The 16,293-nt window shown below is 43.0% G+C and overlaps 1 protein-coding gene across 1 annotated transcript in view; it reads right to left on the reverse strand.

Moving 5' to 3' along the window:
- The window catches only part of DAP (death associated protein), a 52,667-nt gene extending 36,745 nt beyond the window's left edge, over positions 1-15,922 (reverse strand). The window contains exons 1-2 of the mRNA XM_075417097.1: positions 15,776-15,922; positions 9,622-9,718 (exon numbers count right to left, since the gene is read on the reverse strand). Of these exons, the coding sequence (XP_075273212.1) occupies positions 9,622-9,718; positions 15,776-15,830 (152 nt within the window). The 5' untranslated portion in view covers positions 15,831-15,922. The remainder of the gene's footprint in view (positions 1-9,621; positions 9,719-15,775) is intronic.
- Positions 15,923-16,293: the final 371 nt, after the last annotated feature.

A 16,293-nucleotide genomic window follows, 5' to 3' on the forward strand; every position in this document is an offset into this window, starting at 1 on the left:
TAATACAGAAATAATTTCAAGAGTAAGACACAGCACAAAATATGAACAACAAAGACTGGGAAACAAGGCGTCGTAAAGAGAGATCCTCCAAAGGACAGCAGCAGTAATCATTATCAGCAGGACTGCAAGTTTTCTGTATTTGTGCTTGCTTACAAGATATGAAGGAAAAATACAGTATTAACTTCAAAGCCATCCAGAGGTCATCCAAACCATCCCAATACAGGGAAGGCATCAGAACAGTCAGTGTTATCAGCCAGAGGGCCTATGTTTGGAGAAAACAACAGAAAACAAAGCTCCACTCCTTAAAAGTTTTCGAGGTTCTGGCCTTTTTTTTTCCCATTGTAAATTGGAACAAGAATAAAATTTTTCAAACACACGAGCAGAAACAGAATTGTCTAACATCTGAAAACACAAAATTAATTCTACAGCAGTTTTCAAAGCAATAAATAAGAAAGCTAAATTTCATTTAGTCAAAAGCCTTGTAAACAACCTTACGTGGAAGAATCTGCGGTAATGTTATTAGTGTCACAGTTGATATAAAACAGCATACACATGGCTACATACACTTCTCCTCTAGAATCACAACTTAGCATGATTCCAGAAATAAAACAAGAATCACGGAAGTGTAAAAATACCCAGTTCACTTTGCTGAAATTTCATTGCATCTCCTCCAATACATTTCCACAAACAAGCCAAATGGGGCTGTGCATTAGCTGGGCAGCTAATTCAGTAGTGGCCCACAAAGAAGTTGCTTATTAGCAACAATGACATGCTGCGTATTAGAAAATATACTAATATGTTGCATGCAAAAATAAAAGATTTTAAAAAATAGAAATCTAGCAGTGGCAGCTTTCATAAGTAAAGTAATGCAAAGTACTCTATCACCCTAACAACCACCAAACACCGTTCATCAATGTGTGTTCCACACGCTAACACGGGGTTACAGTCTCAGGAAAGCGACTGTCAGGACTGGAAGACAATCAAGCTCATTATCAACGTTTAAGGTGTACAAGCATGAACACACTCAGTAACGAAATTTTGCTTACTATATTATTTTGAAGACTTTCAGTAGTTTCAAATACTCTCAAAAGAGACACTACATCTTCAGCTGTTCTAGCAAAAAACAGCCCAGCTCTTCCACCGTGGTACCCGGAGCTCTGCATTTATTATTTTTCTGCAGTATGGGGTGCTAGACGAAGCATGCCATGGGTGTCTCCACAACCGAGAGCAAGCCTAGTATTTAGTAATGGCTCTAACAACCTGAAAAAGTTACATTACCCCACTGCAACAAAGACAGCTCCTCTTTGAACGTGTTAACAGCCCCAGGCTCAGCGTGTTATATATAGTGTAATGAATGAGTCCCAGAGAAACTGAAACTCATGAGAACTAAGATTTGCGTGAAGGGTGCTAAAGTATTTTTTACTAATTGCCGTTTATTTAACAGCATGCCTGTGACCAAGACGCAATCATGAAAATGTTACAATAAAATCAGAAGGCAGCAAGCCTACTGCAGCAAACACTTTCCCATCTAGTAACATGCTGCTACGAACAGCTCTATCAGCTCCAACAGCAGACTAAATAGAACTCACAATAAGACAACCAATGTTTTCAGTGTTGTCTTTAATTACCTCTTATGTATCTCCTGCTTCTAGTACCAGTGTCCTGGAAGCAGCTGACTGAAACTCCCTCTTGCTTGGCCCAGTGACAGTTAACAAATGATAATTCTAAAGTTTATTTTGATATTAAACTGCTTCAAAGTTCAGCACCTGCTGAAGCTGAGGCAGAAGAAACTTAAGAGGGAAGAAGGTGCTTCTTGAAAATCTATATCCCCCCCTCCCCCTTGGCACACATGGTGTCAATCTCACACACCTCCTACTCATTTTCAGCTCATGGTGACTTCACTTCAAACATAGGGTTTTGATTCTAATTAAATGAGCAGCATCTGGTCCTCTGGCAGCATTTTCTGGTAGAAATTCATACCTTTAGCTTTAGAAATGCTCTCAGTGTTGCTGAACACTTAAATAATAGGGATTTGGGCTCAGCTGGCATAATGAAAAGCATTTCGTTACACTTTTGGGGGTGGAGATGTTTGTGCTTTGTAACGCCTATGTAATACCTGTTTCAACACTAACTTTGTTGCCTTCAGACTGGCACAGTGACCTTCATCCCATGCATTCCACCACTTCAGAAAGATACCAAGAAAAAAAGCACAAATCAAAATGCCACCACTCCAGCTATCACTTCAAGGTATTTCACTTTCCCGTACAGACATGGAATGCCATGCTAACTAAGCTGTGTCACTCACAAGACACTGCTTCCCTTGCCATCCGTTTTCCTCTCACATATGACTAAGCTTTGCTCACTTTCCTCATCACACAGAATACAAACCGTAGACTTTCATTCTTTTAAAATCTTTTTCTTGCACCAGCTTGGCTGACAATTCAACTCAGCTTTCCGGCTAATTTCATAAGATGGCATATGTTTCTTTGGGACCAACCCTGTTTCTCGCTGAGCTGGATGGCGTATCTTCTGTTCACTTTGAGGGGGGAAAATATCAGATCTTTTTTAGTTGTTTCACACATGCACACAGTACTTCAGGAATATGAAAAGAGCTATCCATATAATGTCATAACTAGCACTTACATTGATGGATTTATCAACTTACTGCTTCAATCATCAAGAAATACTGGAAGCATGAAACAGTCTTTCAGGAGACTCACGTCTTCCTGTATGAGAACGCTTCATTCATAATCTTGTCTAGCTTTTTCTCCATTCCCTACATTCACAGATATTTTCACTTCTTAAATGGAGATATTCACAGCCTCTTTTATTGCCCTACAGTAAGTAGTTCTGCATTTAAAAATCGGCATTACATAGTCTATTCTCTGTACTTTCAGTTAAATCTATAACTGTATATGTATTTGATACGGTTCAACACAGGTTGTAGCAATTACTTTGCTATTTCTCCAAGTAACTGGTCATCTGCAGAAGGTATTGTCCTGAAAATCACATGAAAATTGCTAATATTGTTTTTTGGTTTTATAATTAAACAAATTAGGCACATATATACTTTGTTAGACTTGAGCATCTGCTAATCGTAAAAACTCTACACGAAAGATTAAGACACAAAGATGAAAAATGAAGTGGGAAAATGCATTGAAGGCAATATTCCCTTAACTCTGAAGTGAATTTAAGTCCAAAATAATAAAGGCAAGAAGGAGGAAGAAAAAAAAAAAAAAGGCACTGCACACAGAATCTTTTTGGAAAACAAAGATGTTTTGGAGAAGGCAGGAAGCTATTTCCCTCAATATGCTGTGTTCTGTATTCTGCTTAATAATATTACAGAATTATAGCTGCAAATTTTTTACAGCCCTTCTGCCAGCAGAACTTCTTTTTAGACTTTGGAATATTTAACCAAGTCAAGAAAAAGTTAGTCACAGCAAACTCTGGTATGACAATAGGATAATGCCCAACGTTTGCTGCAGTTTGCATCTGTCCCAGAAAATGCAAGCAGCCAGGTTGCTTCTTCATTGCATTTCCCCAGACATTTCATCCTGTAAGGCCAACTGCCCCCAAAGCGCCACATCTGAGTAACGGGAGCTCAAAGGCCAAAGACATGAATAAAAACCCTCAAGAGTCACATCCATTATATCCATCCGTTTATTCAAGTTTCAGTTTTAATATGGTCAAGCATAAAATGGCAATATACAGTCTGTGAACATAACCTTTATGTAAAGCCAAATCAGTTCACGGAGGTAACAGAACCAGGCCCCCAAAAGAGGGGAAAAAAAGAGGTGGTTAGAAAAGTGGTGGAAGAAATGTGAATTCTGTCAAAGAGGAGGATCTGGATGTTGATGACGGATCCTTGCACACAGTATCAGTTCACTCCTTCAGAGTTGCCTTCACTGACAGAACAGCCAAAGGGACCTTTTAAGCCAAAACGTAAGTGGCCCTCCTGCCAGAAAGGGAGACTCGGTCAATCCTCTACCCACCAAAGTTGCACATTTCCTCTCCAAAAACATAATCAGAAGATGTAGCAGCCTATCTGTTCCAACTTATCTCTTTCTTTTAACCTTAAATATTCACCATGTCGAGTCAAAGCTTGCCTGCTTTTCCAATATTTTGGTTTTATAGATGCATGAATACAGGTAAAGAGGTCTTTTTTTAAGCTTTATGTTGGTGGACTATGTGGGAGGAACACTAATGGGCTATTCATTCTAAGTATTTATGAAAGTACAATGCTACCTGTTCATGGAGGGGTTTGGCTTCCACGTTTAACAAGCTGTAAAGTATCTCACATTTTTCTTTTTGCTTAGAACTCCCAAGATTTCCGCCTCTCAAACCCCTGATGTCTCTACAACAGACAACACGAACTAACCAGACTGAAAGATCCTCATCTGTGCTGGAAATTACCTCCTACAGGACTTGTGTGCAAGTGAACTGAACCAAACATCACGTCCCAGGTCTTGGCTGTGCTAAAGGGCAGCTATTCCCAAGATAAAGGGTCAGGACTTTGACTCTACAGTTTCTGCCCCAGCCAAATAACCAGAACAACAGGGTGAAATACAAGGAGTGGAAATAACTTCAAGCATTTCCACTTTGAGGGTGTAAACAAAGATACAAACCTGCTCTAATGGCTTAGCTGTATAACCCCCTTTACATTTTTTTAGATTGTATCGGAAGTTTGGACAACAAGGGTTTTTACCAGTCAAAAATTAAATGTATTTCAATGACAGCAGAATCTTCAGTGGCAAATGAAAAATGGAACTAATGCCTGTGGCTTATGTATCATCAGCTGCAACAGAGCGAACTGAGGGAAAAGGACAACAATTTACTCCTGAATGAAAGTATACACCCACTGCCTAAATTTTTGAGATTTCCACTGCACTTCTAAATGAAAAAAACCCAGCTGCATCTTAACTAGTGTATTCAGACTTAACAAGTAACACAGAGATACCTGAAGGATGACAGAGGCCTTTGACAGCTCCTCTCTCGCCATGTAACTAAGTATTGAGACCAGCTCTTTGACACAGACACCCACATGCTTCACGAGCATGATTTTGCTTTTGAATCACAATGTTATAAATTATCCTCTTAATTTTTTTTTTCTTTTGCCCAATGGATGCAGCTAAGGCCAATATCCACATCCCGAACTGAATTAAAAATCCAGCCTGCATAATTTATTCTTTCTAGAGCTAATGGGAAAGTTAGACATAACGCTGGATTCACCATCTCCAGGTAAGTTTAAGACACAAAGCACACACAATTTACATGTGTATACTGAGAAACCACTCTACTGCATTTATATCCAGTAGTTAAATCATTGTAATTACCCACTTTGTTTCAGAAATATAACAAAGTCTTTAGACATGAACGCCTTTGCAGTTTACACTCTTTTTTAAAAGACAAAATGAGCCAGCTATTTGCTTTAAACATTTTTTTTTAAATCCAGATGCTGATCTATAATTATAGTTTCTTCTTCTTGAGGTCCCAGAGTGACAATTAATGAAGCTCTTATGCAAAACTGAACAAGCAGCTCTCACTTCAAATTATCTGTCTTTCAGGAATATTTATTATGGCTAGAGTCAGATGCTGGCACAGGAGTGAGTGTGATACTGCAAATCTCAATTAAACATTCATTCTAATAAAGCCCAGGACTACGAGTAGCCTACTTCTGCCAAGTATTTTCTATGACAACATAAGAGTCCTGAAAAATGATGGTTTCTATTCATAATCCTACTTCTAACTACATGTTTCACCACAAAAAAATATGTTTCATCATATATGTTTCATCACAAAAGAAACCTTCCAGCAGCAATCAGATGACTGTCAATCAATCAAAACTACAACCATACTGAAAAAACAAACCAATGCAAGTCTTAAGCAATTACAGAAACATAAGAAAATCAATAACAAATCAGACCAGAAGTTCATCTAGGCAGTATCCTACCTCCAACCAGGCTGATCAAAATCACTGCTGTCCTGAAAAACACACGGGCCGAGGTCCCCACCTCACAGTCAAGTCACCTCACCCTGACTTCTTGACCACAGTGGTGCCACCGGCTTTGGAAGCCACCCACGTTTTTTTAGTTCACCTAAACCAAAATATGTAACCATCCTTCTTTCACTGAATCCTCTCCATATGATCATATCCAGCCATTCCTCTTTAAGTAAAACTATATTTACACCAGACATATAAAATAATATCCATTACCGCTCGAGGCTAAGAACTGCCTTGTAGGAAAAGTTTAACTTTGTATGAAATCATCTTACCACATATTGTTTCAAGGGATCACAAATCACCATCATGACAAGTCAGCCTACCATCTCAGGAAATGGTAGGTTGTCGTAACCATGTTATTTTAGGAACCAACACTGTATAAAATACTTTGCAGAGTGAACTACAGTAACTGGATTTCAAGTTGCTAAACAACTGAGAAAAAGAAATGTCAATGAAGATGTAACCTGGTGAACGTTACTTTAAAGCCTCCTTTATTACAGCACAGCTAGCTGCTTCTTGGGTTTTCACCTGTATCAGCTTTGTTTACGCTAAGACTAGAAACAGTGACCCAATGCCTTTTTCTGCAAGCACGCTGCAAAAACAGTGCCAGCTGTCTCCGAAGCCACAAGAACTTCTACGAACTCTAGCCGAAAGCTTTCTTGCTGAGCAGCTGCTCAGATTTGTGCCACCGAGGGGAGGACAAGCGTTCCCGGAGCTCCCAGGGAAATCTGGGGCAGCTCGAAATCTTCTGCCATGATTTACTGCCAGTTGCACTGACCTGTCCTCAACTAAGCCTGCAATGAGATTAAAATAATCGCTCGGTCATCCTAGCCTCCCTCTTCACACACATACACACACAAATTACTCTTCTCTGCTTTGTTATTTTCTCTCACATCGTTGTCTGCTGCCCATATCACCAGATAATAATTGCCTGAAGCTCTGTTTGCTTCTTTTGACTTAGAATGCAACAGGGAGTAGATATCGCATCATACCAGCGATCGACCTTAAAATGGTTGTCTTAAAATGACAAAGACTAAAACCATGCGAGTAAAAATTTAAAACCACAGATGTCCCCTTGATTAGTAAAGGGACATAAAATACCAGCTAGCAATGACCAAGAAATACGTACATTGGTGCTGGAAAAACCAGAACAGAATGCTAGTGGCCTCTTCCCCTCATCCCAATAAACCCGCCCCCATCTCCTGATAAACCTCCCTCCACAGGCATCGGAAACCCCAGTGTTTTAGAAGGGCACCATGAATCAGCAGGAGCAGAGGACTCGGGACTGCGCCTTCCAGCACAAAAGCAAGTGACATGCTGCAAATGTAATTTAATTTTGACAAACAACAACTTCTTTATGTACCACAGCCTGTGGAGTTTGCTTATTCTGCCTACGCCTAAATAACTTCTTGCTCACATCTACAGCCTGTACAGCCACCAGCCATGCAAGTATTCCCACAGGAGCCTACAACAGGCACATTAAACCCTTTCCCTCACTGACACAAAGGTTCCCAGTTGGACCAGGAAAAGAACTTCTCTTGGACTTGTAAACCAACTTACAGTTTTGGTTTATAATTCACGCTGGTTCCCATCTAACTATGCCCCTTATGTCCCTCCTGCCACTTTCTCAAGAAGATTAAATCAAAGATAGAAGAAGTTCAGACCAATGTTATTTGTGTTAATATACAGGCTCGAGAATAACTGTACGCACAAGTGCCTAATACAGACCGATAATGCATCCTCTATGAGAAAACCAAAGCGAAGAGCACGGTCTAGGTGCATATTTTGACAATAGACTGATCAGGTAACTGAGGGAACAGATTTTATGAGGTGCAACAGATAACTATTTCCCAGTTAACAAGGCAGTTCTAGAGGTCATTAAACTTCCTCCTCCGCCTTTAAACCATAAAAATTGCTCACAGACCTGCTTTACAATATTAATACACAGCGTGTATTTGTTAGCATCTTCAGATCGGGAGTGCACTCCCCCTCTCGATCCTTCTGTTTCGCACCGTGGATTGGTCTCAGGGCACCTGACACTAAACAGGAAGATGCAGCCCAAACCTAACATATGCCAGCTGGGAATGGTCCTTCAGTCCAGAAGGCCAGACTAAGTTATCTCCAGAACACAGGCAGTGTGACCACGAAGTCCTCAGCACAGACTGTTTCCCCCCACCGATGTGCTGCTACTGCACCTGCTACAGCAGACACAGCCACGAATATCACGGTTAAACTTTAACTTCTCGCTACACCATTAGAGTGAGAGGGCAAAACGAAGATCTTGTTGGAAGAAGCGAATAAAGCAGAGAGCTATACTGTAACAAAGGTTTGTGTCTGTGAACAGGCATAAGAAGTCTTTTCATTTGGACTCTAACAAGATTCCCTTGCCGTGAGGTGGGCACGCCAAGGAAATGTAAGAATAAGTGGGTAACATCTTAAATAAACGGATGTATCCCCAAGCAAAGTTTAAATTAACAACAAGATATGATTCCTTCCTTTGGACAAAACTTGACTGCAGCACAGTCTCTGTTCCATCTTACGTTTCACTGAACGGAAATACAAGACAACCAACTTGGGTAATGAAGAAATGGCACAGAGTTTAATTTTCCTGCCTTTCGTTTGAATGCATTAAGAAAGATTACTCTTCCCTTCTCACAAACGTGTTTCCCACTCAAGTTGTGATTTAGTAAACAAACACATTTGTTCTTATTTACACAGGCATTTTCACAATGCCCATTTATCATCATTGTTTTACATGTAAAGTAAACATCATGTAAGTCAGTCTACTTACCAAAGCACAAGAACAGCTTGCTTTTTGCTTTTTTTTTTTTTTTTTTTTTTTTTTTTTACCTTGAGCAAGCAGCAAGGACTAACCCATGCAATAAGCGAGTACACAAAGATTTCAGGTAAATATAGCCTTGGCTACAAAGAAAAATAGCTAGCCAAGGAAAGCAGCACAGAAAACCAGGTGGCTTTTGTTTAAACAGGAATAATACAACAACAGTCCATTGAGCCTCCCTGCTTTCATTTCTACGCAACAGTTACCAGCAGTTTTAAGTAGATTTATTAATCTACAGTAACAACTGTTTGTTTTGGTATCCTTCACCACCAAAACGGCTAAATTCCCACGTAAAATAAAAGCCGCTAACATTAATAGCATATATCTCTACTTGTCATTTAAAAAGCACCATATTGTCAAATACCTCACAGAGACACGAGCGCAGGCCAAAGGGTAGCAGGAATCACCCAGTGCGCAGCAAAACGCACGAAGACTGACAGCCTAACGCTTGTGACCAAACGTGCCTAGCCCCTACGTTTCTACACAGTCTGAAATGATGTTCAGAGGTTTGAGGAAAGCTGATGTCTTACTGTAACTGTACGTCTTTCTCTAACCTTCTCTTACCCGGCAGGATCATTTAAAGGAAGCTCAGCAAGGTAAAAATACACAAATTCCCCAGCTCTCTTTTAGCGGTAGCAAGTTACATGCTCCTTCAAATCAATTTTATGGTACAAAACTGAACGTATTGTTGTTTTGCTATCCACAAGCAAAACAAAACTGGTGATAAGGTTGAAGGTCATGGAAATTTGCTACAGCACATGCACCAAATCAAAATGCTCACCTGCTGGTTTCCCAGTCTTGGTCATCCTTATCTTTTTCTTCTTTGGCATCAGAACTGTGTGGGTGTTTCTGCACAATCCGCATCCCCCCTGCTTTCACTGGAACGAAGATTAGAGACATAACAAACCTCAGTCAAATCAGCATAAGCGAAGAACATTTTAAGGATGACTATCCCCTCCTTCACCCCCACCCCGATATCTTACAGAGTAGTTTAATAGTAAGCACAGTTTGAAAAAGGGGCCCGAAGCATTTAAAAGCTGCAAGTCTGAGGAACAGCTACTTCAGGATGGCATCTGCCACTCTCTTTCACATCATGCCATCTTCGCTCATACTGAGAAGTCACAGCTCTTTTTCCCACCTGCTTCCAATATCATTTTAGAGAACTCAACTCTGTTTTAACTATCCCCCACCCCCATAAACTTGCAGCAGCCAGAAGAAGACATGGAGGCGATGGCTTGCATAACACTATGCAAAAGGCCGCAAACGTGAACATTAAATACTCCCATAAAACAAGAAGCGATGAAGAACCTTACTTGTCATTTCAAGTTAAAAGAATACAGCCATAATAATAGTATTTATACAAGGGAGTACTTCACGAACAGTATAATAAAAAACAAAGTTTAGGAGGACTCTTAACTTGCATTTAGAACAGAGCTTTCTGTTTTGCAAAACATAAGCCTTTGCCCCATTTCAGATCCTTGCCATGAGTTAGTTTTAGCGACGATGCAGACATCAAAGCATCCCTTTGAAACACAAAACCAGAAGTGAAAGCAAATCCACTTACGTTCATCATTTATCCCCTCCAAAGTGAAACACAGAACGGGAACCAGGCCAGGCCTAACACTGCAGCTGCTACGCAGAGCAACGGGCAGGCTGCTCTTGATCTGCTTTCTGTTTTAATATTGGACCTTTTTTCTCTTTTTCTTCAACCATTGCTGTACACGTTCACAGGACAGGACAGGGTAAGGCGATGCATCTCATAAGCTAACTGGATGGGTTACACCACCATCAGCAACCACATCAGCAAACCCCCGCGGCGGTCAGGAGTCTGCAAAACCACCAGCAGACGCGTCGGTCTGTGCTTCGCGCTGTCGCGACACGGCAAGCCTGCCGACGGCCTCGGCAGGGACATCCCAGCCCACGCAGGGTGCCAGAGCAGCGCTGGAAGGAGCTCGCGGCAGCTCCGTGCTGACCCCAAAACCCAGGAACGGGCTTGGTTCTCAGTTCTCAACCAGGACAGCAACGGAGCGCACGCTCCCGGACATGCGTTTTTACAGCCTGGGTGAAGGCAAGCAGTATGGAGAAAGTGACCTGCCCTAGGAGAAGGTGACAGCTCTTCAGCCCTGGGATTTTTTTGAATAGACATCAAGCTTTGCGTGATATTTGAAAGATAAACTTCTGTTCAATAAAGGACATTAACTAAAGACAGGTCAACAGACAAAACCAAAGAAATACCTTTTAAAACCTATCAAAAGTGTGTCCCCTCTTCATGGACTAAAAAAACCCAACCCCTAGCCATCCTGTGCTCTCTCTCCAGCATAAAACTTACGATACTTCAATTAGCGAGAAATGCTTCGCATGGGCCAAGGAAAGACAGAAAGGTTAGGCAACAAATAAATGTAGCTTTTAAAAATGGAACAAAAATTTAAATTCCTATTAATTTTTCTTGATGCCAACTCCTTAGAAATTTAAGTTTGTTTGCAAAAGTTCTGTCAGGTACTGTCTTGTTCTAACATCTCAGTTAATCACAGTGATTGGTATGTTTTGTTTACATTAATTTATAAATTTAACATAATTGCACAATGAGTTCTCATTAGTTCCCTTTCAAATTACTTTTTGTGGAAGATGCTGTCTCCACAGCAACATCTGCCAGGTTACAAACAGCACTTCTGGACAACAAAAGCATGCTTCCACATTCTTCACCATCTAACAGAAAACTAAAGAAAACAATACCCAAGGATTTAAGTAGTGTAAATTCTCTCTCCCCTCACACTATCATCAGGCCACCAGCCACTTGCGTTCTCTTTATCTGTCACTGGCAAAGACATGCAGCCAACATGTTCAGACTTGTCTCTATGTAGAATTAACAGGGATTAAAAAGCAAATAATCAAACAATTAGAAGGCATAATAGTGACTGACCAATGCAGTAACTTAAGAATTTTAATAATCTGATTTTTTGCACTAATATCAACAGGCATAGTATAGCAAACTAAAAGGACACTGGTGCATAACTGAATAACCTTTACTAATCCGGGGTTACTGTGTAGATCTGGGAAACTAAAAGAAGAATCCAGCAAACAACTGTAGTAATAATTTGTATTTCAGAGACCAAAAACTAAATAATTAGATCAGCATCCTGTACGTATAGCTGACGTACATCTCTGGCACCCATGACACAGCATGCTCATATCCAATCTAGTTTCAAGAGACATTGGTTAAGAAGAGAAATACCCTTGCAACATAATTCACCTTCCTTTTCAAAAGATTTCAACCAAGCTGCACTACCTCAGGGTTAGGCAGAGAGAAGAAATGATGACTACATCCACCAAGGTAAAGAAAAACCCACTCCATTTGTGAGATTTTCTTGGGATTTACGAGGATTCGCTTATTTCTTACTTGCCTAGCATTTACTACATAATTTGACAGACGCTTACCATGGTGATTTTGTCACTTAGAAGTCATTCTTAAAAGCGTAAGAGCTCAGATTTCCTTATATTAAATCCTGCACAGAGCAGAGAGAGGATTTACGTAACTGACAAGCCACCTTCCAGAACACGGCCAGAAGTCAGTGCCCAGAAGAGGACAGTACCAACGACACCGCGCTGGGATTCCGACGGAAGAAGAGGGAGCTCAGGCTGCAGCTGCTTCGGAGAGGTCTGGTGGGACCTGTGCTATAGCAGGAGGGGAACAGGAACGGTCCCCACAGCGGGGGACAGACACGAGAGACCACCACCTTCTAAAGCGTGACATAAACAGGGGATCATCTGCCAGCACGCTCCGCGAAGAGCGACAGCCTAAGTCTGCTTGTCTCACCGCTGGGTAAGAGCCCAGGTTTGGGTTTTAATTATTATCTGTCATGTTTTGCCCCCTGAGAGGCCGACAGGACTGTCTTGTTTGTCCTGTGAATGCCATCCTGTGCTCCTCTTAAGGGTATGACTGCTCCTTTTGGAAATGTATTAAAGGACTGTGTTAATCAGTTACCACTCAAGACTATCTGGAGCCAGTAAACATTCTCAGTCTATTTACTCTTCCCCCCCCCCCCCCCCCCCCACTGCTGTGCTTCTTTGGGGCTGCTCCCAGTTTCTGAGACTGAATTCTGGGACAAGCCCCACCAAATGGCAGCGAGTACCAGGCCCCCCCAGCAGCACCCCAGCTCAGCAGCAGCTCTGTCCCCAGCAGACGTGGCCAGAGGCGGTCTGTCCGTCAGTCCATCCAGAGGAAACTTTCCAGCTCAGCCCAAATCACCCGCCCGCTGCTCACAGCAGCCGGACAGGGACTTTTAGAAAGCCAGAGTACAACCACGAGCTTTAGCAGCTTCCCGTTTTCCTTCAGTATAGTATTAAATATCAACACAAAATTTATTTCTTATGTACTGTATAATAACAGATTCCATTACACTGATAAGATGTATGAAAAGCCAGGACTGAGGGAAATGCAAAATATGCCGCTCTGCAAGCTTAAGAGAGCGTACATTAGTGTCTGACCAAACAAGATCGGAAGCAAGAGTTATTACATGCCTTCGTTTCACAGAAACCTTGGCTCAGAGCTATATTTTTTAATGTAGGATAAAGCATATAACTATTTTCACAAATCTACTGTAAAGCTTCATAAATAAACTACTAACACAGTCACCTTGCTTTATTCCTTCACAGCACCTACTGGAAGAAATGAACAGCTAAAGCGTAATCACGCAGACCTCTTCAGAGCAGTGCAAGCTGTACAGACCAACTCAGCAATGCATTATGGATGCACTGATCTCGCTGACAGACGGATATTTAATCAACCTTAAGTTGGGGCCCCCTTAAGTTTCAGAAAAGAGTTCAAAGTCACTTCGTGCACCCTGTTACCAGCCTGAGGTCTTGAGGGTTCTTTCCATTTCCTTATCCTTTGTCTTTTCAAGTGCTTGTCTTTTTTCTCTCTGCCCCCTCCCACGTGAAAGATCAATGCTGCAGAGAGGAAGCTAACAGACTGCGGGCAGTCAGTGAGTGAGGGCTAACAGCGCATATGAAAAACAATGGATTTGTCAGTTCCGCTTTAATTTGATGATCCAAATCCTTCCTAATTTTTATGTGTGTAATTCATACTCAGTGGGGTAAGACACAGCCATAATTACAGGTAGAGCTCATTATACAACCGTATGCATCTAAACCAGAGCTTTTAAGCCATTAGTCGAAAAGATCCCCTATTCACACCTTTGCCTTGCTAGAAGCTAGCCTTGTTATTTATAAACACAATTCCACCTGTACTTGTGTGGTCATCCTTTACTCATTTTTATAAGAATTCTTCACTTTCATTTTATTAAAATTTGTTTGCAAACTGTCCTATTGCATTATATTATTATTTAAGGATCCAAACCGGCTTGAGATAGAGGATTAAAACCCAGCCTCAGCCACTAGAGTAAAAAGAACCTGTTGCCACTCAGCACATTTACTGTGGATCTTCAAAGCGTTAAAAAACCACAGGGCCACCTTCCGCTGCCAACCAGCTCAGAACCATCTTCTTCCAGAAACGACCTGAAGATACTGTAAAACATTAGGTTTTCTTCTGGCCTCAAAGAAAGACCTGGTGATCGCCTTCCTTCCAAGTTGGTGCATACTTACAAAAAAGCCCTGAGGGACACCGAAGATCTTAAAAGGCGCATAGCTGAAAAAGTTCTTCAGTTCATAAGTGGATGCATGTTTTACAAAGAAAAAAAAATAAATACTGAAATACTCTGACAGCAAGAGATCTGTATTGTACTCCGATTATGCTTTTGCACCATTTGCTTGTTTCTCACGCAGCCTACAGAGGTTCACTTCGGGTCTTTAAAAAAATCCCACCTGTTTCAAAAGACAGGTTTTGAAGCAAAACTCTCAAACGTGCAACATGAGAAAACACAAAGCATCTAGCTGAAACACCTGCCATTTATGCTTCGCTCCCTTTCCATCGATGGTGCAGCAGGAAGACACGGCTAAATCAGCCGAAGGTCCTAATCGCCCTTCACACCAAGGCTTACCCGACCCCCGAGGCGAGCCAGCTCCAGGAGCTACGGCAGCAAAAGCTACGGACACCGGGAAAGGTGCTTTGGTGCAGGTCCCTGCAGCAGCTCACCGGGAGGCCAGGTACGAGCCAGCGCCAGGAGGAGGGAGGCTGCAGGAGCCGGACAACCCAGCTCAGCCCAGAGGTCGGCTTAACTGTACCGCTGAACTCCACCCGCCAACGCACAGCCCTGCCGTTGTTTCTCACTTCTGGTACCTATGTAAGGGAATTCCAGGCCCTGACTATAAAACAGGCAATAGTTATTCAGGGTTATTATTATTAAATCTATCCTTATTAGATTTTATTTATTATTATATTGTTTTATTATATTGAATTATTAAATTGATTTTTTATTTGTTATTAAATATAACATTAAACATTGCTATTAAATCTCATCGGTTGATTTGAATATGAAACTAACCACCTCACGAATTCAGAATTTCAGTGTTTTCTGACCGAAACACTTCAAAACCCAACACCTGTTCCACCAGGAGACACGCGGAAAGTTGCTGGCGCGGGGACCGAAGTTCCCTTTCTTTCTGAAAACCGGGATAAAGAAGCAAACCCAACAGTACGGGCAGGACAAGGCGACCTGAGCACCGCGAGCGACCGAGCCCCAGCAGTGCAGGGAGCGGAGCAGCCGTCTGCGGGGGGACCCGGCCCCGCGCCCCACCGACGGCAGAGCCCGGCTCCCGCCCCGCAGGGCCCGCAACGGCGGGCGGACGGTGCCGGGGCTCCTTCGCCGGGCAGCTTCCCTTCTCTCCCACCCCGCCAGCCCCCGGCCTGCCCGCTCACACCCTCCCGCGGCCACGGAGGCTGCGACGCGGCCGAGGCTGCCCCTTCCCGCCTTCACCGGCCCCCCCGTCCCCAGGAGCGGGAAGAGAAAGAGCGGAGAGACGGGAACCGGCGGCCGTACCAGCAGGAGGGTGTCCGGCCCGCGTCTCTGCTTTCTCTTTGGGAGGCGAAGACATTTTTACTTGCGGCGGCAGCGGCCCCCCGCACCAGCGCCCAGCCTGCCCCGCGCCGCGCGTCCCCGCTCCCGCCCTGTCAACGTGGCCGCCGCCGCCAGGACGCGCCCACTGAGGGGCGTGGGCGTGCCCGCGGCGCGCCGCCGGGGGGGGCGGGGCCGGGGGGGCGGGGGCGGGGCCAGGCGGCGGGGCGGGGCGGCCGCCCCGCCCCGCCGCCTGGCCCCGGCCCCGCCCCCGGCCCCGCCCTCTCGCCTGCGACATCCCACGCCGATAGCGGGTCAACCAGCTGTTATAGAACATGCCTTACGACATTAAAAAACCCACAAGTTAATGGCTTGGTTTTTTCAAAGTATCAGTAATAATTTCATATATTCATATTGACCTTATGGCAGCCTTCCAGTACCTGAAGGGGGGGCCTACAGGAAGGATGGAGAGGCGCTTTTCACAAGGGTGTGCAGTGATAGGA

Source organism: Opisthocomus hoazin, chromosome 3, assembly GCF_030867145.1.
Source record: "Opisthocomus hoazin isolate bOpiHoa1 chromosome 3, bOpiHoa1.hap1, whole genome shotgun sequence".
Taxonomy (NCBI): domain Eukaryota; kingdom Metazoa; phylum Chordata; class Aves; order Opisthocomiformes; family Opisthocomidae; genus Opisthocomus; species Opisthocomus hoazin.